At 43.8% G+C, this 26,915-nt stretch overlaps 1 protein-coding gene across 2 annotated transcripts in view; it reads right to left on the bottom strand.

The window, feature by feature from the left end:
* LOC124555103 (ATP-binding cassette sub-family C member 4-like) overlaps positions 1–26,915 on the bottom strand; it is a 264,506-nt gene that overhangs the window by 159,494 nt on the left and 78,097 nt on the right. For both annotated transcript variants that reach the window (XM_047128901.1, XM_047128902.1), the window contains exons 5-6: positions 20,486–20,711; positions 920–1,076 (exon numbers count right to left, since the gene is read on the bottom strand). In XM_047128901.1, the coding sequence (XP_046984857.1) occupies positions 920–1,076; positions 20,486–20,711 (383 nt within the window). The remainder of the gene's footprint in view (positions 1–919; positions 1,077–20,485; positions 20,712–26,915) is intronic.

Here is a 26,915-nt window from a genome sequence, read left to right as displayed (position 1 = left end):
TCAGTGTGATCATGTGATGTATCTGACCCCAGGAATGTGTCAATAAAGTTTCCCCTTCCTGGGACAATGAATTCACGGTGTTCTTATTTCAATTTCCAGGAGTGTAGTTTTTCTTAATTTATTATTCACTGCACTTTTTATAATATTTTCTTAGATTTATTAACTTACATTAATTGCATATTAAGTAACAGCAATACCCTGCGCGTCAGTATTAAGCCCAAACGAAAGTCTTTGCAGCCAGGAGAGTTGCTTCATGGGAACTAGGAGGTAAGAATAACACATAACAAGCGACATGCAAGTAGTAACATTTTAATTCTGTTATTGGAAAGATATGGTCTGCAGTAGGATCTGGAGTGCAGGCTATTTTAAGTTCTATAGAATGAATTTTCACTGTGCAGCGGAGTGTGGGCTGATTTGAAACTTCCTGGCAGGTTGAAACTGCGTACCTGACCTGGACTCAAACCTGGTACCTCCGCCTTATGCGGACGAGTGCTCTACCTAATTGAGCTTGGGTAGCTCAGTCTGTACAGCACTTGTCCGTGGAAGGTAAACCTTCCACGTTCCAGTCATGGTACGGCACACGGTATTCTAAGCTATACCGCCACAACAATGTGCTTCTTAAAACGTTTTATTGTAATAAATACATCAACAAACAGAAAACTGTTACTACATACATTTGCTGCTTTTAACCTATCACTCAGTGTGGAGATGCGACGATGGCCGGGTACTGTCGATGGTGGTGTTAATACCATGGCACAACTCTTTCTTTGTCTCCATACTTTAGTGCCGATACGAATATTTCTAAATCGAGATCCGTTGTATCAAAATACTCGGATGGATCTCTCCTGTCATCATATAAAAATTCTGCACTAGCTTCGCGGACAAATTGTATACACTCAATAATATAGATGTCACTTACTTTCTTGTAATGGCGACGATTTTGGCAAAAGCTCTCTCCCAAGCATACATCTTTATGACTCTAACGCCGTTGACGATCTCGTTCATGTGCCGCATGCGGTCGTCTGTGAGCACCGCAATCTTCTTTCTCAGACCTGCCGACACACGGCCCAGAAAACCTGCCGATAAGAGAAACCGTATTAGACAATTAGAAAATCCTATAATTTCAAACAGATAAATTAATGACGATTTGAAAAAGTCACACATTAGTGGACGTGTCAAAACTTTCTGCGTGATATGGAGTGCGTACGATTCTGATATTGTGATAAAAACAGCTGAGTGAACACTAATACACGATGATTATATTCTTGCCAGGTTTTCAGCCGGATCATACAATCATCTTGGCGCAATATCGTGTCAAGGTGACTGTATGTTCCGGCTGAAGATCCTTCACATTGTGCAGTGAGGTGACAAAAGTCACGAAATACCTCCTAATGTGGTGTCGGACCTCTTTTTGCCGGCAGTAGTGCAGCAACTAGACGTGGCATGGAGCAAGTCTTTGGAAGTCCCCTGCAGAAATGCTGAGCCATGCTGCCTCTACAGCTGTCCATAACTGCGAAAGCGTTGCCGGAGCAGGATTTTTTGCACGAGGTGACTTCTCAATTATGCCCCACAAAAGTTCGATGGGATTCATATAGGGCGATCTTGGTGACCAAATTATTCGCTCGAATTATCTAGAGTGTTCTCAAACCAATCACAAACAATTGTGGCCAGTTGACATGACGTATTGTCATCAATAAAAATTTCTTCGGTGTTTGGGAACATGAAGTGCATAAATGGCTGCAGATGGTCTTCAGGTAGCCGGACACAACCATTTCCAGTTAATGATCGGCTCATTTGGCCCACACTATTATAGACCACCACCAGATTACACAATGCCTTGTTGACAACTTCAGTCCAGCTTCGAGGGGCCTGCTCCACACTCGAAATCTACCATCGGCTCTTACCAATTGAGAAATCGGGGCTTATCTGACCAGGTCACGGTTTTCCAGTCGTCTAGGGTCTAACTGATATTGTCACGAGTCCTGGAGAGGAACGGCAGGCGATGCCCTGCTGTTAGCAAAGGCATCCGAGTCGGTCGTCTGCTGCCATAGCCCATTAACGCAAAATGTCGCTGCACTGTCTTAACGAACACATTCGTCGTACGTCCCACACTGCTTTCTGTGGTTTTTCTGTGGTTATTTCACGCTGTACTGCTTGTCTGTTAGCACTGAGAACAGTACGTAAACGCCTTTGCTCTCGCTTGTTTAGTGAAAGCCGTCGGCCACTGCGTTGTCCGTGGTGAGAGGTAATGCCTGAAACTTGGTATTATCGGTACACTCTTGACACTGTGGATCTCGGAATATTGAATTCCCTGGTGAAATGGAATACCTATGCGTCTAGCTCCAACTACCATACCGCGTTCAAAGACTGTCAATTTCCGTCGTGTGATCATAACCACGTCCGAACTTTTTCACACGTATCACCTGAGTACAAATGGCAGCTCCGCCAATGAGCTGCCCTTTTATGTGTTGTGCACGCGATACTACCGCCATCTGCATGTGCATATCGCTATCCCATGACTTTTATCACCTCAGTGTAATCAGTCAGTGCGCCAGGGAAGTTTATGTAATCAAACCACACGAATTGTTTGGTTGCTAAATTGGTATAAATGTAGCAGTCGGTTTTCATAACTTGGGGTGAACTGCAATGCCACGACAACTAGGCAGATTCAGGTACCCAGACACATCCGCTAATATCTTATCGACTGTTGCAGATGTGCATTGCTGGAGAACTGAGAAAAAGGTAGCAAAAGGAACGAAAAAGATCTGCATAACTGTCCACACATAACAATCTTTTGGTAGGTGTTCTCGGTTCCTGCCACTGAACCACTCTTTTCTAAGGTCTGTTGTGTTTGGAAGACGTTTTGAGACCAATGAAGAGCTCTTGATAAATGTAGATGAGTGTGCTGTAGAACTCGCAGTATCGCATTTCAGGGATGGAATGTGCGCACCTGCAAACCGATGGACAACAGTGTACTGATCCAAAAGTGGTACTTTGTTGAAAATGAGAGCCGTTTTTTCTAAAATACAACTGCTCACTGCTAGCTCGAGAACTTTTCGTCTTGTCTTCGTAAATACGGAGCGGTCACTACGAGCCAGATACCACTGCTGGCTAAATTATACGTATACGTCTCAGAGAGTAACTGCCAAAGAAGAAAACGAACTATACGAAAGGAAAACACGACAATAGTTAACAAAAACGTTAGCAAATAATTTGGCATTCACAAGTTTAATAAAGATTTACAAACCAGAGACTGTGCTATTCCGTCGTTATCTTCATCAGTCTCAGGTTGATAAGATGTAACTGAAACTTTTGTGTCAGATAATCCACGGAAACAAGCACATGAAGTAGTTCAATATGTCTATTGTATATTAAAATTTTAGAAGATCTTTCTTTTGATTCTAGATGAATTTTCGATTATGTAAATGTCAGACTCGTGTTGGATGGACGTACATTGAGCCGCTATGTACAATAAAGAAGGTTAATTGGTTTCAGGAAGCTGAACGTGATTTTCATCGTTGGGAAAGAACGAGACGAATTAAAACTCAGATAGACGCGACCAATTTAATTGGGGGTGATGAGTTGCCCGTAAGCAGATGTAAAACTAAGATGCTTGAGCAAAAAAAGAGAGAAATAAGCATAGAAATATGTCTAAGTGGTCACATAAGGTGATGAACGCTCACCATAAACAGACTAGGCAGATCACTGAGATTGTTGTAGAATTGTTGTAATAACTCCCTGTTGAGTGAAACAGGGAATATGGAAACAACAGGAAAGTATATTAATCATATACAGTTGATGTTCGTGAGACACTGAGACACGTTGAGTCTCACCTTTAACTACTGTAATGATGTAGGCTGAAGCAATGAATTAAAATTGGTTCCAGTGCCGGAATTCGTTTAGCGCATCTGCATAGTAAGCAGGAGACCCGAGTTAAAATGGTTCAAATGACTCTGAGCACTATGGGAATTAACATTTGAAGTCAGCCCGCATCTCGTGGTCGTGCGGTAGCGTTCTCGCTTCCCACGCCCGGGTTCCCGGGTTCGATTCCCGGCGGGGTCAGGGATTTTCTCTGCCTCGTGATGGCTGGGTGTTGTGTGCTGTCCTTAGGTTAGTTAGGTTTAAGTAGTTCTAAGTTCTAGGGGACTGATGACCATAGATGTTAAGTCCCATAGTGCTCAGAGCCATTTGAACCATCTGAAGTCATCAGTCCCCTAGAACTTAGAACTACTTAAACCTAACTAACCTAAGGACATCACACACATCCATGCCCGAGGCAGGATTCGAACCTTCGACCGTAGCGGTGGTGCGGTTCTAGACTGAAGCGCCTAGAACCGCTCGGTCACAACGGCCGGCAGACCCGAGTTCGAATCCTGACGCTCGTACAAATTTTAGTTCATTTCTTCAACCCACATCATTACCGTAGATAATAGAAAAGGATTAGAAATCTGCAGATATGAGAAAGGCGTGGGACGGACAAGAAGGGAAGGATCATAAACATCCGCCATATCTGCAGTGATGCTAGTGATGGGAGCAACCGAATGAAAAGAATCGATTCATTCGATTGTAGGCAAACATTAGTTGTAGCTTTATGTATTTGTTTATTTCTTTCTTTCTTTCGGGTGAAAACAGTCTCTGGGAGCAATCGAATGAAAACAGTCGACACAATCTGGTGGTGTTTTGCATACCGGCTGAGCTATTCATTCTTGCATTTCAAGTGAAACCAGTCTTTATGTTCTCTGTCAGTTGAAGCATGTGTTCATTCGTTCATTCAACTAAAACCACTGTTTAATGATTTAGTCGCTATCCAGTTATTCTTCTGAGTGAAACCAGTCTGTAGTACACTCACTAGGTGAAGCAAAGCAGTGGTATGGACAATATAAACTGTGGTATACATACTGCAGAGGGTAGCACCACCTACAGATGGACATCAGTATATCTGAATGCGTACAGCAAAGTTAAAATAAGCAACATACATATTCATTTAATTATATACTGAAAGATCAGTTCTGTTTTTCACCAATTAAAACCGATAGCTAGATTGCTGTGCAATTGGTGCAATTAACACATAACTAATAAATCTTCATTCGGAGTGCAAAAATTTGAGCAAGCATAAAAGTTCTCTTTGGGGTACTTGAAGAAGGAAGGAACATCGCCAAATTCTTGCGAATGCCTGATTTCCGCTTTTCTGAAAAAGTGTGATGATATCCATTAATAAAAAACCATTTCAATATAGCTCTGAGACTGCGCCTGCGTCTCGCACGCTTCACGTCAGCATCCTGCTGCTGCCAGGGCCAGGGTGACGGGCGGCGGAAATAGTTAGCCAGTCACCCGTAGCGCAGGTCTCAGCACACTGCGTTCGCACGGGCCAAACCTATAAACTGAGTGAAAAACATTCATACAAATGACGTAACCGACAGACACTCGTGTCAGTCGGTTTTCTCACATTAGGTGAAGCCACTGAAAGATGGAGACTGACGTCGGTTGTTGTTTGATTCGACTGAAAAAACTGACTGAACGAAGAAAAACTTGACTAGCAAATCGGTTGTTGAAAATTGTCGGGTGTCCCATCTCTAGGCGACACGTGGAGATGAGGGACGAGAAGAAACGTACACAATCATCGGAGCCACGCAATCAGCGACATTTAGCTGTGCTGTCGGAGTGAGACACGGCCCAGGGAGATGAAGCTACACACCACCTTTAGTGGACTTTTCGCGTCGCCGACGCCCAAGGTAGTACAGACATGTCTCAATGTCAACTCAGCTCACGCATTGTGTGAATGGAGCGAGTGCGATATGTAGCACTGAAGTGAGAAATGTGCGAGAGCGGAAGAGAAAGAAAAGTATCAGGCGCGACCTTGTGCGTTGAAGGAAAGTGCATTCTATCTTACAGGACTGAAATTGTGAAATAAGTAAAATTTTCGCTCAACATACGGAATGATGAAGAATAAGATTTGGAGGCCTAATTGTATGTTTCAATCGATTACTGTAAAGAATTATTCTGGTTTGAAAATCGTCATTAACAATTGTCATTACAGGCGCCTTCTCTAAGAAATAGTAGTCTTGCTAATGCCATCTTTTGGAACTCCAAAATTTCAAATTCTTCGATGATATTTCGATATTCAGAAACGTAATGATTAAGTTTAATGGGACTTATACTGTTTCATGAATTGTAGTTGAACGTTCGTACTATGCTATGTTGATCATAAAATGCCCGTGTACTATTTGCTTTTCCCAAGGTAACATTAGTTTAATGAGTTTTCAGGACTTATGTCATGGAGCCTTTACGGTGCTCTTGTTTACGTTATTATAAATATTGCGGGGCTCAGTGGTTCAGTGCCAGACTACACATAAAAAAAATCCAGAATTCTGTCGTTAATCTGGAAGTTTACACGTGTCATTTATCACCGCTTTCAACCTTGGCAATATTTTTGTTAATGTGAAAAATGCCGGGGTGCAACATGGTTAGGAATCCACGTGAAACTGTGGATCCTCCTACAGCCGTGCGGGTAAGTCAGTTCAAAGGTCGGATGAAAGCGAGGGGAATACTATCTCCAATAACGCCATGTCGAGTAAAGCGCAGTGGTGTTCAAACATGTTGGTGGAGACAGCTATAATTTTTGCATTCCTGTAGATATGATTAAACATTATTGTATACTATATGTAGTTTATTTTCAATAATGCTTTTGTTGTGTAGTACCATTTCTCACTACATATACACTGTCCTGTCACATTAATGGCGTCACCTGTAAAAAGCTGAAAAACAACTTTTTGCAGAGCGGACTGCCGCGAGACCTGCAGGAAGAGATCAAAGATGTTCTGGATGGTACCGACAGGTATGTGCAACCATGCTGAGTCCAGAGTCATTGTTAGCGCTCTAAAATTCTCGGGTGAGGATCTATGGTACGAACAGCTCGATCGAGAGGGTCCTACAAATTCTCGATTGGGTTTATATCCGCGGACTTTGGTGGCCAGGGGGTAATGTAATCTCATGATGGTGCTCTTCGAATTCCACACGTACACTACGAGCTATGTGACACGTTGAATTGTTCTGCTGGTAGATGCCATCATGCCGAGGAAAAACAAACTGTATGTAGGGGTTTACACGATTTCCAATGATAGATGCATACTTGTGATGTTCTATTGCGTCTGCCACAGGGACGAGATCACGTAGGGAATGCCACGAAAATATTCCTCAGACCATGACGCTCCCTCCTCAGGCCTGGACTCTTCTGAAGATTGTTGCAGGATGGTTGCTCTCAGGCATTTCGCACAGTACACGTCAATGGCCATCTGTCCGAAGGAACATAAAACGTTGTTCATATGAAAAGGCCATTTGACACCACTAGTGGACGTCCAGTTGTGGTGTTGGCGTGCAGATTCCAGCCTTTGTCGCCGTCGAACAGCAGTCAGCTGTGGTGCATGAACCAGGTGCTTGCTGCAGAGACCCATAAGCAGCAACGTTCGCTGAACGGTCGTTGAGAAGACACTGTTGGTAGCCCTGTGGTTCATATCGGCGGTCAGCTGCTTAACAGTTGGACGTCTGTTCGCCCGTGCACTTCTCCGCGGGCCTCGTTCATCCCCGTCACCTATGGCCTCTGGTGCATCATAGTTATCTTAGCGCCGGTTTTGGATAGTGCCATTTTTCCATGCTCGGTATGCTTTAACCAGGGAGGCACACGAACAGTTTACAGACTTAGCCGTTTCGGAAACGCTTCCACCTTTGGCCTCCGGTTTTGTATGTCAAATTAATCGCTCCGTTATATGAATGCGTGGTGTCCGTTCCTTCGGACGAATCCTGACTCGGGCGTAGATGTGTGTGATGTCCTTAGGTTAGTTAAGTTTAAGTAGTTCTAAGTTCTAGGGGACTGATGACCTCAGAAGTCAAGTCCCATAGTGCTCAGAGCCATTTGAACCATTTAAACCTTCGGACGCAAAGGAAAGGGAATGGAAGGGAAGAAAAGGGATTACTGCTGTCAGCTGCATGGGGACATTACGCAGAATCAGCGGCGAGGTGTGAAAATATGTATTGGACCAGGATCCGAAACCAGGATCTCCTGCTTACTGGACAGGTACGTTGTGTGTTAACCACTGCGCGACCCAGGACACAGTGTTCAATGCAACTGTGCGGACTATCTCGGCACGGCTCACGACCGACCCACATTCCCATCGAAAGCCACCTGTCTGCAGTCCCCATTCATTTCCTCCATGCCCGCTACTCTGAGATTCCTGCAGGAGATCAAACGTACTTGTGCATCTGCACTGAAGAGGGTGGATCCATTACCCGTGTAGGCGAATCGATAATATAAATGTGTGGTGTCTATTCTCTCGGACACGGTTAACGCACCTGCCTAGTAAGTAAGAGATCCCAGGTTCGAACCCCGGTTCAGTACACATTTTCACTCGTAGACGCTGATTCCGCGTAATGTCCCGATGTAACTGACATCAGCAATCTTTCCCCTTTCCTTTCCTTTCCCCTTCCTCGGCCCTCAATTTACATAAACCGCTCCGCTGTTTGTCAGTGTGACCCCCCCCCCCCCCCCCCCCCTACTCGCTTTACATACCCTCCACTGCCACCTGTCGCCTGTGAGTGGTAATTGCACGTTGACATCGAATATAGGCGGTGGGCCCATTAATGCGTCTGGACCGTACAGAAACCAAATATTATTCTGCCAATTTAAATTGATAGGTTGGATTTCGTGATAGTTCAGATATTTTCTTCAGTACTTGTATTTTCCGTGAATTTCCTTAAAAATGTTGTGCAGATAATTTAATGAGCTGGACTGTTTCATTCGTGTGACAAACCTATCAGCCTATACTTGAGAATATGTTTAAATATATCGGTTTCATTGGTTTATTTTCTCCTCTGTTATGCCAGTCCTGCCTGGATATCTGCCCCCCCGCCAAATTCTATAAGTACCTCCAGATCCTTGAGCGCCATGCACTCCGCATTGGCTTCTATATGTGCCTCCTGTCCCCCATGCGGATCCTCTATGACCTCATTCCTTTCCCCCATCTACTCCTATTCCTCGAACATATCTGCATACTCTGCACCTCCCGCAGCCTTGATCCCCCTCACCCCCTGGTTGCTCCTCTCCTCTCCTGTCCCCGCCCCCTGTCACGCCTTCACTGTTGTCCCCCCCCCCTACCCTCCATCTCAACACCCTTCATCTCCTTTCCCAAGGTGGCTTCCATCACCTCCCCCTCCTGGATGATGCCCTCTCTCCTTCCATTTATCCCTCCTATCAACTCTGATCTTCACCCCCTCCCCTCCTTTCCTCCATCCTTTCCCTGGGCTCCCTCTTCTCCCCCTTTCATCCTGTGTTTCTCCCCGCCTAACCTCTCCCTACTCTCCCTTCTCCCCCCGAGTCCTTTTGTATTCCCATCCACTGCCTTCTCCACTCCCTGTCGCGTCTGCCCACCACCCCCCACCTCTCTTATTGGTCCTCATCCTCAATTGGCTCCTTTCCCCCCTCCCCCCTTTCGCTTTTCCTCACCTTCTCCCCTTTTTTATTTTCCCATCATCTGTCCAGCTTACCCCCACCTGCTCTCGGCTGTGGTATGCCATATTTTAGTGCAGTGTTCCAGTGACTGTTCAGTGTTGTTTCGTCTATTCCTGTGTTGCGAACAGAAACCATGTTGTCGCTGGGTGTGAATTTTATGTCTTTTGCGAACAGAAACCAGACTGTCGCCGTGTTTTTTAATTGTCTGTCTATTATTTTACCTGTCTGGTGCATATGCATTTTATTAGCATCATCATCCCTTTGTTCTATGTTTTAAGTTCCACGATTTTTTCGCCATGTTACCCTTTGTCTCCGATTTTATCTCCTGTTTTTTATTATATATTATCTTCACCTTTTTAAAACAAAGTCTGTAGGCTGAAGAGTGGCATACTAAGCTGCTGCCAGCCCGCCCCCCTTCGTGGGGAATCGGAATTCAATAAAGAAAAAAAGGTCTATTTTCGTGATTTAGAGTATTTCCTTGTATCGCCTAGAAGAGGGAATTATGTGTATCATCATTTATGATATGTATCGTGCCACATTACTGCAGGCAGCTATTATGTGATGACTAATATTTTATCACCACAGCCATCAAGACCGACGAATAAAATATACTGTATCATATTCCGATGGCGGTTGTGTTCCTCATTTGATTAATGTGAAGGCTTACAAAAATGTATTTGATGAATCTGAGCGAGAAAGCCACTGGTCTACGCATGTGGCAATCTGAGTTGGATTAACTGGTAACAGGCACCGGTAGTCCACCGATGACCAGAAGCGTCATCCTGTCGGTAGTGTTTAGTATGTAGGAGTGCCTAACGGACATCTGGTCCTAACGGAGGATAATACTTTCATGTATCATAGTTACAAGCGTTATTAAACATACTTAGCGAGGCGTGAAAGAGGACGCAATTTCGCATATAGTATGCATCTAATCGAATATTTCCAAGTCTGGTCACGTTTCCCTTCCGCCTGGTCGTTTGTTGTAACCGTGTAACTCACAGATAATATCAATTCAAAAATTAATACGTTATGAACCATCCATGTTGTTACCAACGTCTGATGTTACCGGGCAGTGTATTTATTGGCTCAAGTGGGATGAGGGCCAATGACTCAGGACGTTAGTATCTTATAAATAATTTATTTTTAGAGCTAGTAAGTGTTAGTGGAGCAACCTTAGAGAGATGCTGAGTTTCACTATCTAATTAAAGCGGTGTGTTGGTCTCGTAGGAACGATAATTGTGTCAAGTGAAGAGCGGTAGGATTACAGGTGACCCGCACAAATGAAAGTGCAGTTTCGTGTGGAATTAAGGAAATGTTAGTGATACTGAAGTGAGCATGAGCAAAAACATGTGCAGTTGGTAGTGAAGCACTGTTACAGGAATCTTCGTCCAAGTGAAGCGCTTATTGTATTATTGGAAGACACGGTGGGGATCGATAAGTGTAGTTGAAATGGAAGGTAGTTTGGGCCAGCCATTAGTTGAGATAAACTAAAAATAACAACGCATCACTTTTCACCTGGAGTGGAACCTTTATTGGGCTTAGCAACACTTCTTAAAGTTTGTAAGCGCCTTTAAGAATCAGCTCTTCGATTAGGTGAGGGGCTACTAAGACGAAAAAAATTAATTTCATGGGCTGAAGCTATGGTAGAGTGTTTGCGTGTTACCTGCGCTAAGAGAACTTCGTTTATTAGGTAGAAGGGTGTGTAGTATCTGGCGGTTAGAATTAAGTCGCATCTGTAAAACTTGATCCAATACCCGTATATAATATTTTCCGTTGTTGGTTAAGTGTAACACTCTTCTACATTTATATATACGAAGGGGTGCTGACAAGCAATGCATCCGAATTTTTTATGTGAATACTCTTAAACCTTTTTAAGTAAAACAAACTTTATTAACGTTCTACACCTTTATTCTCCATGTCTACAAATTTATTTCTCAACGTATTCACCCTGGTGACGAACAAATTTCTCCTACCGAGAGACTAGTTTGTTGATACCATCACTGTAGAATGTTTGATTTTGTTGACGGAGCAACAACCTCATCTCTTCTGGCACCGCTGCTTCGCTATCAGCGACATAGTTATGTTACACACCGCAATGCTATACGCTACAATTCTGAGCCCTGTAGCGGCTGAGTGCTGAAAATTCATTGATAAGCCAAAATATTAAGACCACTGCCCGCCGTGGCGTTGGATGCCGCCGGTGACGTTGCGGAGACGTGACGCGGTAAGAAAAGTGTGCAAGCCGAGCAGACACGGAGTGGGATCATCCGATCGAAGATATGGGCTGAAAATAGGGAAATCCATTTAGATAAGTGACTCTAACAAAGGGCTGATTGTTATTAATATGCAGATATGCAGAGCCTGTGAACGAGTATCTCGAAAACGGCGAAGCTGGTCGAATGTTCATGTGCTACTGTCCTGAGCCTACAGAAACAGGCAGAAGGACACTGAAACTAGCACTAGGCGCTAAATGGGTGGACGCCCACGACTCTTCACAACGTGGGGTTGGGAGGCTTGTCTGCTAGTAAACTAGGGTAGACGGTGATCTGTGGCATCTCTGCCGAAAGAGCAAAATTCTGGTGCACCCACAAGTGTTTCGGAGCACATCGTTCATCGTACATTGTTGAACATGGACCTCCGCAGTAGACCACCCCTACGCGTCCATATGTTGACTCAGGTCGATGGTCGATGGTCGTCACCACAAACGTCATTATCGAGGCGAACGGTGGCTCGAAACGTACAGCGTGCCACTGACGCAGGCTGACGGGAGCAGTATTATCTATGGGAGAGATTTTCCTGCGCTTACATGGGACCTGTGGTAGTAATCGAAGACAGTTCATGCTTGATGTTTTTCCCCGGCGGCGATGTCATCTTTCAGCAGTACAATTGCCACGTCTCGCAGCCAGAACCGTGTTGCAGTGGTTTGAGGAGCATAATAGTGAACTCGTGTTGATGTCTCGGCGACCAAATTCCTGTGGAATTCATCTGGCGCTATCACGTACCATCACCACGTACACAAATCAGCGGCCCGTTATTTACGCGGATTACATGGCCTGCGCGTAGACATCTAATGCCAGATACCTCCACAAACCTACCAACAAACTGCCGAATCCCTAATACACAGAAGCAGTGATCTGTTTCGTTCCAAAGACAGAAAAACAAGCTATTAAGCAGTGGTGATAATGTTTTGACTCATCAATGTATGTAGACATGAAAAAGGAAGATGTAGAATTGTCTATTTTATTTAAAAAGCTTTAAGAGTTTTCGCACAAAAAATTCGGGGGCATTACGTTTCAGCACGCTGTCGTACATGTATACTCTGCAAGTCACTGTATAGTGCATGGTCGAACGTTGTTGCGAAAAAGCATCTAACCCAGAAGCACAAGGCGACGAGTCTAATTTAACCATTGGAAGTGGCCTCGGAACGGAAGGTGAAAGATCGTAGTAACAATGATCAGCTTCGTGGTTTCATGTTTCAGCAAGCATTGTTAGCGGAAATGATGTTGCCCAGGTGACGTGGCCAATAGCACAAACACGGCATCGACAAGGGAAAATAAAATTTCAAATTAAATGAAACAAGCGTCCAAAACACCAGGCAAGAAGGAATCCAGTTCCTACAACGTAAGACTTAAATCAACATTTACAGCGTTATACCCGGGTACCATGACTGGTTGTGACAGTGAGTCGCAGGAAGACAGCTATTTCTTCACGGAAATTAAGTGAAAAATAAAATTTAAATCAGTTTCTGTATAATAAACAAAGATTCTGATGCGGAGAGTAAATTGAGCAAAAAATACTGCAAAAAATGTACAAGGGTTGCCCAGAAAGTAATGCACAGCATTTTTTTCTTCAACAATTCTTCATTGAACATAATGAAAATTACACACGCGAAAAAATGGTGTTTTATCTACACACCTAATTTTTCCACGTAATTTTCATCCCATTCTATGGCCTTCCTCCAACGAGAAACAAGGGCGTGTATGCCCTGTCGGTACCAATCCTTGTCCTGGTGGCGGAGCCAGTACTTCACTGTGCGAACCACCTCCTCATTGTCCTCAAAATGTCTTCTACGAATGACATCCTTTAATGGTGCAAACAAGTGGATGTCCGAGGGGGCTAGGTGAGGTGTGTCAGGCGTGACAGCCGTGGAAGGTCTCCTCGACCGCTGCAAGTCGTGGAGCCCCGCCGAACCGCCTTCTGATGACCTCACCCTCCATGCCCAGCGGCTAACTGTGATTCTATCGACAGCAGATACTCCATAGACTTGGCACAAGCGTTTGTGAATATTCTCCAGACTTTATTTATCTGCAGTTAGAAATTCACGTTGCTTGTAACGAACATCACCCGCGAACACCATTTTGAAACTGTCCTGCAGCTGTGCTACCTGTCGGGAGAGACGGAAACTTGGCGCGCTCTCTCAGGAGACTTCAAATAATATTTACATGACGTTTAGCGTTCGTAGCATTGTTTTCGGCTGAGAAAAAAAAAGCGGTGCATTACTTTCTGGGCAACTCTCGTATTCGATAACTGAAGGGATCGGAGGAAGATAGTGTTAATCCCAGTGTGCGATTTGCAGGGGGGGATGGGAGGGGGGATTCCCCCCCCCCCCCCCCCCTCTCTGCATCAGACCATCCCCTCCTCTGGTTTTAGTTTATGCATCCCAACCTGGGATGTTTATTTCCCACGCACTGGAGTAAAACTTTACATATAATTTAAATTTGTGGAACCGAACACTGAAAGTTTTTAATAAGTCTTACTATTAATACTATTAATATGTTTCAGTTTTCTATCATCAGAATAAGTACAGCTTTTCACAAATGTGCCTCTACTTTTTGAATTCCCCTCGTATACCTGTATGTAGATGATTTTGTAAATAAGCTTTACTTTTAAAGATATAACAAGGAATAGCTTTTCTGATTGTGCATACGCGTGAATAGTGAGTTTCGGCATTAACATCTATTTATAAATAGCTGTTTAACCATGCGTAACGCCACGGTCCAAGCAAGTAACATATATAATTCTACTAATCCATTAAGGCATCCCCCCCACTGGTAAAAGCACAAATCGTACCCTGGTTTATCCACAACTTAGTAAGGATGGGTCTGATGACACTCTCTGTTGTGTTTTGCCGCGCGGGATTAGCCGAGCGGTCTTAGGGGCTGCAGTCATGGACTGTGCGGCTGGTCCCGGCGGAGGTTCGAGTCCTCCCTCGGGATAGGGACTGATGATCTTAGCAGTTAAGTCCCATAAGACTTCACACACATTTGAACATTTTTTTGTTGTGTTTTTGAATGGTAACAACATTCTCCATATGTACCGCTACAAAGAACTGTCCATTACATAATTTATTTCCCGTTATTGAATTTATGTTCCTATCTTTGAATTTAATCAGACAAATAAGATATAGCAATTCAAATTATGCTCTTGTGGGTTAACGCTGTCTTCTGCTGACTCCTTCAACTCAGATAAGGGATAAGTTCAGACATAGCGTATAAGGAGTTTTACACGACATGTCACTGTTGCGTCAGAAAAGTTGGAAGAATCAGAGCATGCAGGAAGGTGGAGGTGGTGCCTGGGCGTACCCACGGCCACAGCACACTCACTGTCCTTGTGAGAGCAACTTTTCCGTAAGGACGCCGTGGCCGCAGGTACGTTAGCTCGCCGGGACGGAAACCTTGCAAGCGTCTGCGAAGTGTCCCGTGTGGGAGAGAGCCGCAGATAACGTGCGTGTCTGCCATTGCGGCCTTGGCTCGCAACACCACGTGGCTTCCATTGGTACAGCGTGGCGCAACTCCGCTCTTCGCAATACCCAGACAACTCGGCGATAGCAGCAGTAGTGATGCGAATGTTCTGAGGCTAGTTCCTAAGGCGTACGGTCCTAGAGCGAGTATGGAAGGTACCAGGCAAGGCGATCAGTCTTCGGCCGGGAACAGAGATAGTATTAGTGTCAATGATATTACGTTATTGTTATGATGGAATGCGTTGCGCAATAAGGTTACGTCGGATCGCAGCGCCGGCCTGGGTGGTCGAGCGGTTCTAGGCGCTAAAGTCTGGAACCACGCGACCACTACGGTCGCAGGTTCGAATCCTGCCTCGGGCATGTATGTGTGTGATGTCCTTAGGTTAGTTAGGTTTAAGTAGTTCTAAGTTCTAGGGGACTGATGACCTCAGAAGTTAAGTCCCATAATGCTCAGAGCCATTTGAACCATTTTTTTGGATCGCAGCAATTGGTCGTCATGTCAGGCGATGGATCTGTAGATCACACGTGTTGCGGAAGTTGCAGATCGCAGCGACGGGTCGCTGATTGTCTATAAATTCCAAGTGATTTGACTATTCGCCGCCTGAGTGTGGTAATATGGCTGTCTGGCTGCGACCCGTTTGCCTGTCTGGCGTAGTTGTGTTTCACGACGCCGTTCTTTCTGGATGAAATAATTATTAGTGTCGCTTCGATATGACACCATCGTATAAGAACTTCACGTTAGAATTTATAGAATCATTCAGGGAACAAGAACTATTCTGAAAAATAAAGTCAAAGCAGGAAGTCTCTTATTGAGAGAGGGTACAAATATAAAAGCATTGATAACCTCAGTTTTTGCAGTGATCGGTATTCTGAAACTTGTGTCATAAAATATAAATTAATGGATTGGTAACGGCAATAATTACATCATCCAGAGCTCCACATGATCAATGTTGGGTATTCATGGAACAACGCGATATTAAAATGTTTAAGTTATAAAGAAAATGAAGTAATATTAAGTGAAAAATTTAATTAAACTTTTTTTAAGACTACCTATTCTAGAGCTTAAGCCTTTTGCGATTTAATGTAATCTATCGCTCCCTCATAAAATTAACAAGGGTGGTGGCCACCAGCAGCGCCACTACCGATAGCATTTTTATGCACATCTAGATATTGCAAATACAGAGTGTAAATAATTGTATTTAAGCAAAGTGACTAATAAATTAAAGACAAATTTAGGAATTTAAAATTATTTGCGAGATACATCTACATCTACATAGATACTCCACAAGCCACCGTACGGTGCGTGACGGAGGATGTACCGACTAGACAGATGCGCACAGCAAATTTGGCACTGATGAAAAACGTACCGTATTCTGTTAGATAGCCTACAGTCCCCGAGAGAAACGTTCTGAAACAAATTTAAAAAATTGCAGCTCCTGTTATTTTTCTTCTTTTTCTACGAGTCTAAGACTACATACCGGGATCAATTGCCACTACTGCTAGGCATAACAGCTCATTTTCTATAGCAGAACTTGGCGAGACAGTTTCATTCGAAACATTGGTCGAAATTACTTGGTAAATAGCTCGTTTGTTGCTGCGTCGAGTAGAGCGACCAATTGCAGTCGGTATTGCTGGTTCAAATGGTTCAAATGGCTCTGAGCACTATGGGACTTAAGTTCTGTGGTCATCAGTCCCCTAGAACTTAGAACTACTTAAACCTAACTAACCTAAAGACATCACACACATCCATGCCCGAGGCAGGACTCGAACCTGCGACCGTAGCAGTCCCGCGGTTCCGGGCTGCGCGCCTAGAACCACTAGACCACCGCGGCCGGCTCGGTATTGCTGCCTAATCGGCAGTGACATACCGCTCGTCTGTCTATACTTCGCATATTTCGTACCTAGCAGTAGATCACGAAATGAAGATACACACAAACTGATACTTACTGGCTAAACAGAACTTAAGATACTATTAAACGTGATACAAACGTGCCACGACGCACTGTTCGAATCGACTCTATGTTACTGGAGTCAACATACTTGCACATCAACGTCTTACCCGAGAATGGAGTAACCGTGCTGCTCGGAAAGAAGGGAGTATTTTCAAAATTAATGAGAGTAATCCGACTCACAAAAGTGGAAGCACTGATCCTACACACCTTAGTATTCGGAACTGACTTGCGACATAATGGATAAAATTGGGAAATTTGACGAAGTGATTACTTGACTGGAACAAACGTGGTAAGAAACTCCAGTATAAGAACTGTCAAGATGATCTTTAGCACACTTACTTTCTACTTATCATATTACACTTCCTGCAGGCGTGATTCTTCTCCACTACATTCCACTTTCTATACTTTGTGAGCTCTAAAGTGCAGTGTCGTGTTTGTATTGTTGATGACAGAAGGGAGAAGATGGAATTCAGTGCGGGCACATAACCTACTGATACCTAAACTACAAAGTGGGCCGCTATGTTTAAGGTTCTGGCCGACGGAACGGACGAATCAGTTCCAATTGTGGCACAATAAAATGGTTAAAATGGTTCTGAGCACTATGGGCCTTAACTTCTGAGGTCATCGTCCCCTAGAACTTAGAACTACTTAAACCTAACTAACCTATGGACATCACGCACATCCATGCCCGAGGCAGGATTCGAACCTGCGACCGTAGCGGTCGCGCGGTTCCTGACTGAAGCGCCTAGAACCGCTCGGCCACCGCGGCCGGCAGATTTGGGGGGATAGGGTTCCTAGAACATGTAGTCATGGTTTGCTGTTTATAGAGTGGGTATTACAACTAGAACACAATGACTAAACATCGACTCCCTTTAGAGATAAATTCAAACAGGCGAACCTGAGTAAGGCCCCAGACAACGAAGGTAACTACTAGAATTTAATAAGATATGTCGCTCTATAACAGTAAGACTGGGGGCCATGTGCGAAAACTATGCATTGTTTGTAAAACATAATAAAATATAGTAAGTATCTAGTACAAGCTGTTAAACAGTGAGTTCTTACAATAAATTTCTTGATCGCATTCACTTATGTCCAGCCAGAAGTATTGGGTTATGCAGTCCTTATATCAACGTTCCTAGTTTAAACTAATTGTAAATGGCAAAATACACTGATCCACATGTGAGTCACATCCAAGTTGACGAAAACTGCACCATTCGACGCTGTCAATTTCCCTAGGATACAAGTCTCGATGTTTATTCTTAGACTGTCACCCATTTCACAAATGGTGGTAGATATCACCTGTCTTCTCCTTCTTCTTCCTTATATCTTTCATCCTGCCTGTGATCTGTTCCGTCTCCTACGTATACAGGGTGTGCTAGAAATATTTTGATAAAGTTCTAGAGAAGGTGGAGCACGTATTTAGGATTGAAAATTGCATAGCAATCCATGGACGCAAACGTCAGTGGTCAAAGATCGGAAAGGAACAAGAGACTGATTCATTTGAACCATTTATTGGACATAAGGAGTACACATGGTGTACGACATGAATACAGCTCTGATTTTGCAACAGATGCTCGAAGTTTGCACCATCAGACGCCACACATGCCCGACACTGATAGAGCATTGACTGACCGACACGTTCGAACACAGCTAGAATTTCTTTGCTTGTAACAGCTTCGCAAACGATTTTGCGACGAGATCCATTTCAGACACCACCGAATAGCGGTATATGAGAAATTCTATGACTCCCCACAGAAAGAAACAGGCTTGATAATTCCGGTGAGCGTAAGGGCCAAGGAACCGGACAACCACGCCCAACACGCCCAATCCATCGATGCAGGTTTGGCCTGTTTAAATGCCTACGAGCAGCCAGTCCAAAATAGGCAGGCGCCCCATCATGTTGGAACCACATCTGCTGGAGCATAGTAGAGCAAGCCGGAGAGAACCTATTTCAGAAGTGTCTGATAATTCGCGGGGGTCAAGAGGGATGGAAAAGGAACGGCCCGACTAAGCAGTCGCCGATCGAACCCGCCCATACGTTAACTGCGAAGCTATGTTGTGCTGCGTGGTGCCACACTAGGTGTGGGTTTTCTGGTGCTCACAAATGCTCATAGCGGTGACTGAACACGCCATCCCTAGTGAATGTGGCCTCAACAGTGAACAACACTTAAGGTGAAAAATGCATATCTTGGCCACTTTGCTGCAGAAACCACTGTGTGAAACGCACACCTGCAGGATGGCCACCGGAGTGCAATATCTGCACCCTTTGGACATCAAAGGCGCGTAAGAACTAGGCCTTCAAAAGACGCAGTCTTAAGTCCGAAGCAATAACACGTCTGTTGGTGCTTGGATTAATCACCACGGCATCCAACACACTTTCTTCGCTACGACCGAACGGGCCGATCGTGGCGTGCACTCACTAACCCTGCCACTTCCTAATGACCCGTACTCGCACAAGTTTCGATGCAGACGCGCAAACAAACTGAGTCGTAGCTGGTGTCTGATTGGTAAGCGTTCACGATACGTACGTCCAACGACTCGTCCGTTGTGCTCAACTATGCCATACATGAATAGCACGCCTGTAAGCTCACCGTTCGTACACCGTCCCATGCTCCTCGTATGATGGCTAGGGCTCGAATGATGAAATCCTCTCATTACCTTCCAGTACTCTCGTGTACAGAATCACGGAACGGCGTTCCCATCCTGTACTCTTGTGTGCAGCAGCATCTGGTCTCGTACAACGACGATTACTGGCGTGGACTGCTATGAAATTATCTAAGCTTATGATGCGCCGCACCTCCCCTAGAAGTTTTCCGCAACATTTCTGGGACACCCTGTATAATATGCTTTGTGTCCAAATGTAATACAAGGATCACTTCTTAGTTTACATTTTATTTCATAAACATTCTATATCTGCAGTTGATGTTCTAATATAATTTTTTCTAAGTGTGTCTTCTCCGGTATAAAAAATGTGACACGTTCGAGATGCTTTAGAATGACGAGGTAGCAGGATATGAAAACATAAATGCATGAAATGAAAATGTACTTCAGCGATCACACCGACACTCGTGTAGTGAATTAAGCAAATTATAAAAAAAAAATTGAAATCGATATAGGTAAACGCAAGTAAGGTAGTCGGACATTCCACTGAAACAAAGTTGCTCCGACTTGCTCAGAGTAATGAGAATGGGATGATCATGATAATAGCACAGAATTAATTTGATTCATTCCCAGATATACACGGTGAAGGTAAAAAAAAAAAAAACAGATACCGTAAACTAGGACAGATACCTTGCAGAGGCATTGTCAGGATGAATATACAGACGAATCCGATGATGGCTGCCTCCTGGAGATACTGGTAGAGGCAGAAGGTGATGACGATGACCTGCAGCACGCTGAGCCAGATCCAGTGGCCGAACTGCAGCGCCTGGTCGAAGCGGCTGACGTCATTCGTCATCAGGTTGAGGATCTGCCCGGTCGCTGCCTGATCCAGCTCCTGCCTGTTCAGTCGCAGAACCTGCACACACAAAACGATCCTCCTAATCGCGCTGTTGGCATTCTGGTCGGACGTTGTTGCTAGACTATTATAATTGCAGAGTACTTTAACCTGCAATCAATAACGCTCAACAAGAAAAGACAGAATTTAATGTCCCGCTGATACACATAATCAAGGTGTATTAATGTGACTGCCGTCTACGTTCGACGTCAAAGTACGACAATCATTCACAGACGGCAGGTGAGAGCACTACAGTGGAGGGTGTATAAGGCATGTCGGGAGTACGCGGAAAAACACTGCAAACTTTGTCGTAATGCGGAAACGGAACCATTTATCTGACATCCAATACGGAAAGGACCAAAGGGAGAAGCATTTCCGAAATGGCTAAGTCTGTACACTGTTCGTGTGCCGTAGTGGTATACCGTGCACCCAAAATGGCGCAACCCAAAACCGGCGCCAAGGTAACTGTGGTGGGTCATGGGCCATACAGGACATGGATGAACGACGTCGGCGGAGACATGTACGGGCGAATAGGCGAGCAGCTGTTGAGCAACTGACTGCCCAGATGAACGAAGGGGCTACCAATAGTGTCTCCTCAACGACCGTTCAGTGAACGTTGTTGCGTATGGGCCTCCATGGCAGGCGCCCTGTCCGTACACTCATGCTGACTGCTGTTCATATGCGACGAAGGCTGGAATTTGCAAGCCAATACCGCACCTGGACGTCCACTGCGTTGCGACAGGTGGCCTTTTCAGATGACTCACGTTTTATGCTCCATCGGACAGATGGCCGTTGGCGTATACGGCCCTGCAACGATCGCCGGCTGGGTCCAGTCCGAAGGAGGGATCATTATGGTCTGGGGAAAGTTTTCGCGGCATTCCCTGGGTGATCTCGTCATTCTGGAAGGCACAATGGATCAACACAACTATACATCTATCCGTGAAGACCACGTCCACCCTTACATGCTGTCTGTTTTTCCTCGGCAGGATGCCGTCTACGAGTAGGATAATGCAGCGTATCACACAGCTCGCAGTGTACGTGTGTGATTCGAAGAGCACCAGGATTAATTTACCGTACTCTGACGCCACCTAACTTCCCGGATTTGATTCCAATCGAGAATCAGTGGGATCACCTCGACTGGGCCGTTCGCGCCGTGGATCTTCAACCGAGAAATCCAACGCAGCTGGTCACGGCACTGGGGTCTGCATGACTCCAAAGCCCTGTCGGTGCCTTTCAGTACCTCACTGACACTTTTCCTCCACGTTTCGCAACGGTCCACGCCGCGAAATGTCAGTTATTCTGGCTTTGGAACAGTGATGAGTTAATGCAACTAGACAGTGTAGAAGTCCTTAAAAGTAGAGAACACTCCACGTAAAATGATTCAGGGAAACCACTGGGAAACCTAAGTCTGAATAGGAGAAGGGGGATTTGAACACCACTCATCTGGAATGCCATTCCACTGTTTTGAATACTGCGCAAACGTTAGGAAAAATATCTTGTTTGCGCTCTTTATTAAAGAAATGTTCAAAAATACTTGTGACAATTTCTTTTTACAATTTCTTTTGAACTTGAAACTTCCTGGCAGATTAAAACTGTGTGTCGGACCGAGACTCGGACCCGGAACCTTTGCCTTCTGGGGAAGTCTTGAAGATAGGAGATGAGCTACTAGCGGAATTGGAGCTGTGAGGACGAGTCGTCAGTCGCGCTTTGGCAGCTGATAGAGGACTTCTGTGACTTCTTAGACACTGTTTCCACCGCCAGGGTGTGCTGGATGTATTCGGATATCAATGAATAATGAACTGTTTTCACTTTGTGTTCGGTGTACCATCGGCAGACTTACACTGTTCCCTAGGACGTGAAGATGTTAAACTATTTCATCTGTTGGGTCATGGTGGCCCCACAAAGGAAGGAAGGTTAGAGTTAACATTTTATCTCCGTCAATGCCATCAGAGATATAGTACAAGCTCGTTTTGATTTGGAATGTGGAAGAAATAGGATGTGGCCTTGTTTAAGGAACCATGTCAACTTTCGACACAAACTTATTAGAGAAACTAGGAAAAAGCTAAATCAGGATGACCATAAGGGGATTTGAGCTACGTTTCTTCCAGATAGTGGGGGGAAGTAAGGCAGATTATGTTTTAATGTCCATGGACGACGAGATCATTACAATGGAGCCTTAGCTCAATTTGGCCAATGATGGCTCAGGAAATCAGCTCTGCCATTTCAAATGGACCGTCCCACTGCCGGCCCGGGTGGCCGAGCGGTTCTAGGCGCTACAGTCTGGAAACGCGCGACCGCCACGGTCGCAGGTTTGAATCCTGCCTCGCGCGTGGATGTGTGTGATGTCCTTAGGTTAGTTAGGTATAAGTAGTTCTAAGTTCTAGGGGACTGATGACCTTAGAAGTTAAGTCCCATAGTGCTCAGAGCCATTTGAACCATTCTGAACCGTCCCACCATTTACCGACCTGGAGAGAAAACGAAACTCTTGTGTCAGTATCACCAGATAGGTATGTGAACAGTATTTCTCCGGAAAGCGAGTACAATGCCTAATCCACTGCACTACATAACTTTGTCGGGAACACAAGTCCATTGTATTGTATACTGTGCCTGAACACTTGGCAGTTTTGTCTTCATAAAGATCGATATTATCGAAATGCCATCGTGCTCTTTCCATGTATTTACTTGCATATAGAAGTTTGTTTCTCTGATAACCTTACTTGTAGATGATGACTCTCCTCTGTTAACTGAAGTGTCGTGGGTTCTGCATCTGAGCATTGATTTAGAATTGTTTAAAGATGCGTTTTGTAAGCATCCACCTTAGTAGCTTACATATGGTTTCACGATGAGCCAAAGTTCTCAACGAACATAGGCTTCGTACTCTTGAGCAACAATATTTCCAGGTATTTGCAAGAACTGAGTGATTCGAATAATGACTTGTTACTCCTATCTTATTTCCAAGCCCAAGATACTGTGTTTTCAGTTTCAGTGTTCTTAAATTAGTATAGGCTACACGGAAAGTCGAGCAAAAACTGCATCACATGATATGAATCATACGGGGCCGTAGACGTTTGACTGCGCTGGATGTTGTGTACTTCCACCTCTAAATAAACTAATTCTTAATCTCTAATGAACACGATGTCGAGAGGTGTCTTATTTCCTTTTAGTTTCTTCTATTGGTCTGCTATGCTTCCGGTGGCTGTGTGTGTCGCACTCTTATTTCCTGTACCTGAGGATAGTTTTCTACGCAACAGACGTGCGATAGCGAGACAAAGCTCAAAGTCTGCGAAACAAATAACTGATCTATGGACATGATGCCTAAAACAGGTTTTATTTATTGCTGTCATTACCTTCATTTTACATAAAGGAGTATGCAGGACTCCCTGTCCATCATGGTGTACTGGTCAGTGGGCTGGGGATGCTTGCTCGAGGTCTGTTTTATGCTGATTGAGATGTAAGTGCTCAATTGAAAGGTTTTGCTTTCATTTCAGGAAACGTAAGTTTCTGATCGTGTGACATGAAGCCAGCGTATCATTTTATAATTATGAGTCTTGGAGGCTACATGCTTATCTCTCATCGATACCTACTCGCCTCGTCAACACGTTGCTCACCTTGAGACTGAGCATTTTCTTTTCGTTTTCTTTTGCCTTATACGCTTATGGCTTCCTTGTGACCCGAGCACGAAAGCCAAGATTTCTGCATCGTGTTACATACCACATCCCAGTGTCGTGAGTACTTTATTCACTGAGGCAAATGTATTGCCAGTTCTTCGCAAAGCATACTAGATTCTGATCGGACGGACACATATTCATTATTTATTTATTTATTTATTAGCAATACGACTCTAATCTAGCCTGCATTGTAAAGTATTGATACTGTAAATAATAATGTTAGTTTCGGTGGCTAAGGCAGTCACGACTTACAGTCAGCCAACTGCCCGGGAGCCTCTCCTTGAAATTTTTGGATTTGTCTGTTTGAATATAGGAATCGTTTCTTATGTCAGATCCGACCCAGCTGTCGATACATCGTGTGAGAATTTCTTATTGTCACTTGCGGTCTCATAGAGACCCAAGAAACATCACAGACTACTGGACTTTCAACGACCCATACTTTTGTGAAAGTGCATCTGTTGTTAGCGTTCGCACAGAGGTTCCAGTACAGCAATGAGATCAATGCTTCAGCAGACAGATGAATGTCACAGAGACCTGTAAACGGAAACGGCTTTTCGAACCAGGTAGAGTTACATGCCACTAACGATCGACTAACTACGAACATAACACCGGTGCAGATGCATGTCTCAGCTATTACCCAAAGAATGCCTGCTAGCAGTTTTATCCTGAAGTCAGGGTTATTTCATTTATTTGTACTTATTTAATTTTTATTCAGCTTGATATCTATGTCAATGACACGTCACAGAATATTCCACATAATACACAGAAATCGAAATAAAATAAGCGTAAAGCAGAATAACATAAACGGAACCATGAATAACGGAAAGAAAATGGGACTGAAAAAAATTATAACAATTACAATAACACCGAACAAGAATTAACTTCATTTTACAAATTTTAATAATGAAAAAAAAGAGAACAGGTCTGAGAACAGAATTAAGTGGATGTTCTTTGCATTATATTGACTATGTCACCTGTCGATCAAGAGTTGCTTATTTCTATTGATTTACTGTGTGTACTCGATGAAACATAATTGCAACGATAAAGCACACTTTTCACCGGTATTTAATTAATGTAATGCAACTTCTGTATAGTTAGATCGCGCGGAGAGGCATGTATACTATTAATTCTTTCTATTAATGTTCATGCCCCTGTTAATTTTTATTTACGAAAATGTTTCAGTTTTGTATGATCTAATATGACTTCAAAGGAAATGTTAGTGAAAGCATGCTATATTTACACTTCAGCACTGACTACCACACTGTTTACGTCAAAAGCGTGTTCTGATTCGTCTTGTACACTTGAAGAGATGGTTTCTAGACCCTGCCAATAATGTGTCCTGTTTTACCTTCAAGATGGCGGCGAGCAGTGGTTCGGTGTATCATTCCTTGTGTGGTGACGTTTTCTGGGTAAATTATTAAATGAAAGAAGTAATCCACAATTATTCGTTTTGAGATGTAAATTATTATTTTTCACTAGTTTTTCAACACCAACTACTAATACATAAAGCTAGTACTGATTGTAGCACATTGTTTAATCATGCCCAACACTTCGTCGAATATGATTCTTTCATTATTTTACTTGCAGAACTTACGTCTTTCTTGCACCCTCGATATTCTGTCCGAAATGTTAATTTTATCACTGTTTTTGCACGTACTCCCACGTCATCCATTGTGGAACCCTTCACTGCTACCGTCCGACCCATGTCTAAGTTGGCGTTGCTACCCTCAGGTGTGTTCATCCGCGTGGCACGCCGTAATCATATTAACAGATGGCAGGGGTTGATAGCAACAAAGCAGCAAAACATGCACCTTTCACTTGTACGTCAGAACTATTTTTTTCTTTATAATACTTTTATAATCAAACAGCTGCATCAAAGGGACTCTTTCTTCAGGGGCAAATTTAGGTATTCATTTACATACAAAGAATTTTAATGATCTATACATTAATAAAAATGTGAGGTGACATCCTGAGGTCTCGAAGGATGTGGTAATCTTACGCTAATATTTATTATTTTTGCAACGTAGGTTTCTGTTTTTGGCTCACTGTCTAGTGTTAGTGGCAAAGACATTACGTTTATATTAGTATGCGCTATAACATAATGCCAGTAACGCTAGAGAATGGACTACAACCCAAAATTTAATCACAAAAATGATATGTATTACTGCAGCAGTGGCAAAAGGTATGGGTTTTATAACAACATTCTCTAAATCATACAAGTTCTGACTTGAATATGCTTTACCTTTCGCAAAAAAGAGCTTAAGTTGCTTCAGCTACCGCTGGTGTCAAGTCAGTAATGAATACAAAGAAGAGTGTGGATCCACAGGACATCCCACGTCAAATTTCAGGTCCTCTCACAACGTAGATACATAATCTGGGAATCAGTATAAAATGTGTAGCACAAGGTATATTATCATATCACCGTATATTAAGGATTTTTTCGTCCCATTACCAATGATGTGTTAGATAAACATCTATAAATATGTGTCTGTGAGTTGTAAGTAAGTTTTGCAAGTATCACAAGAGCAGTATGTTTATAACTATAGCGTATCCTAAC

The sequence above is a fragment of the Schistocerca americana genome, chromosome X, assembly GCF_021461395.2.
Source record: "Schistocerca americana isolate TAMUIC-IGC-003095 chromosome X, iqSchAmer2.1, whole genome shotgun sequence".
Lineage (NCBI taxonomy): Eukaryota > Metazoa > Arthropoda > Insecta > Orthoptera > Acrididae > Schistocerca > Schistocerca americana.
The sequence above is the reverse complement of the archived record's forward strand: the minus strand, read 5'-3'. Positions and strand labels throughout refer to the sequence as shown.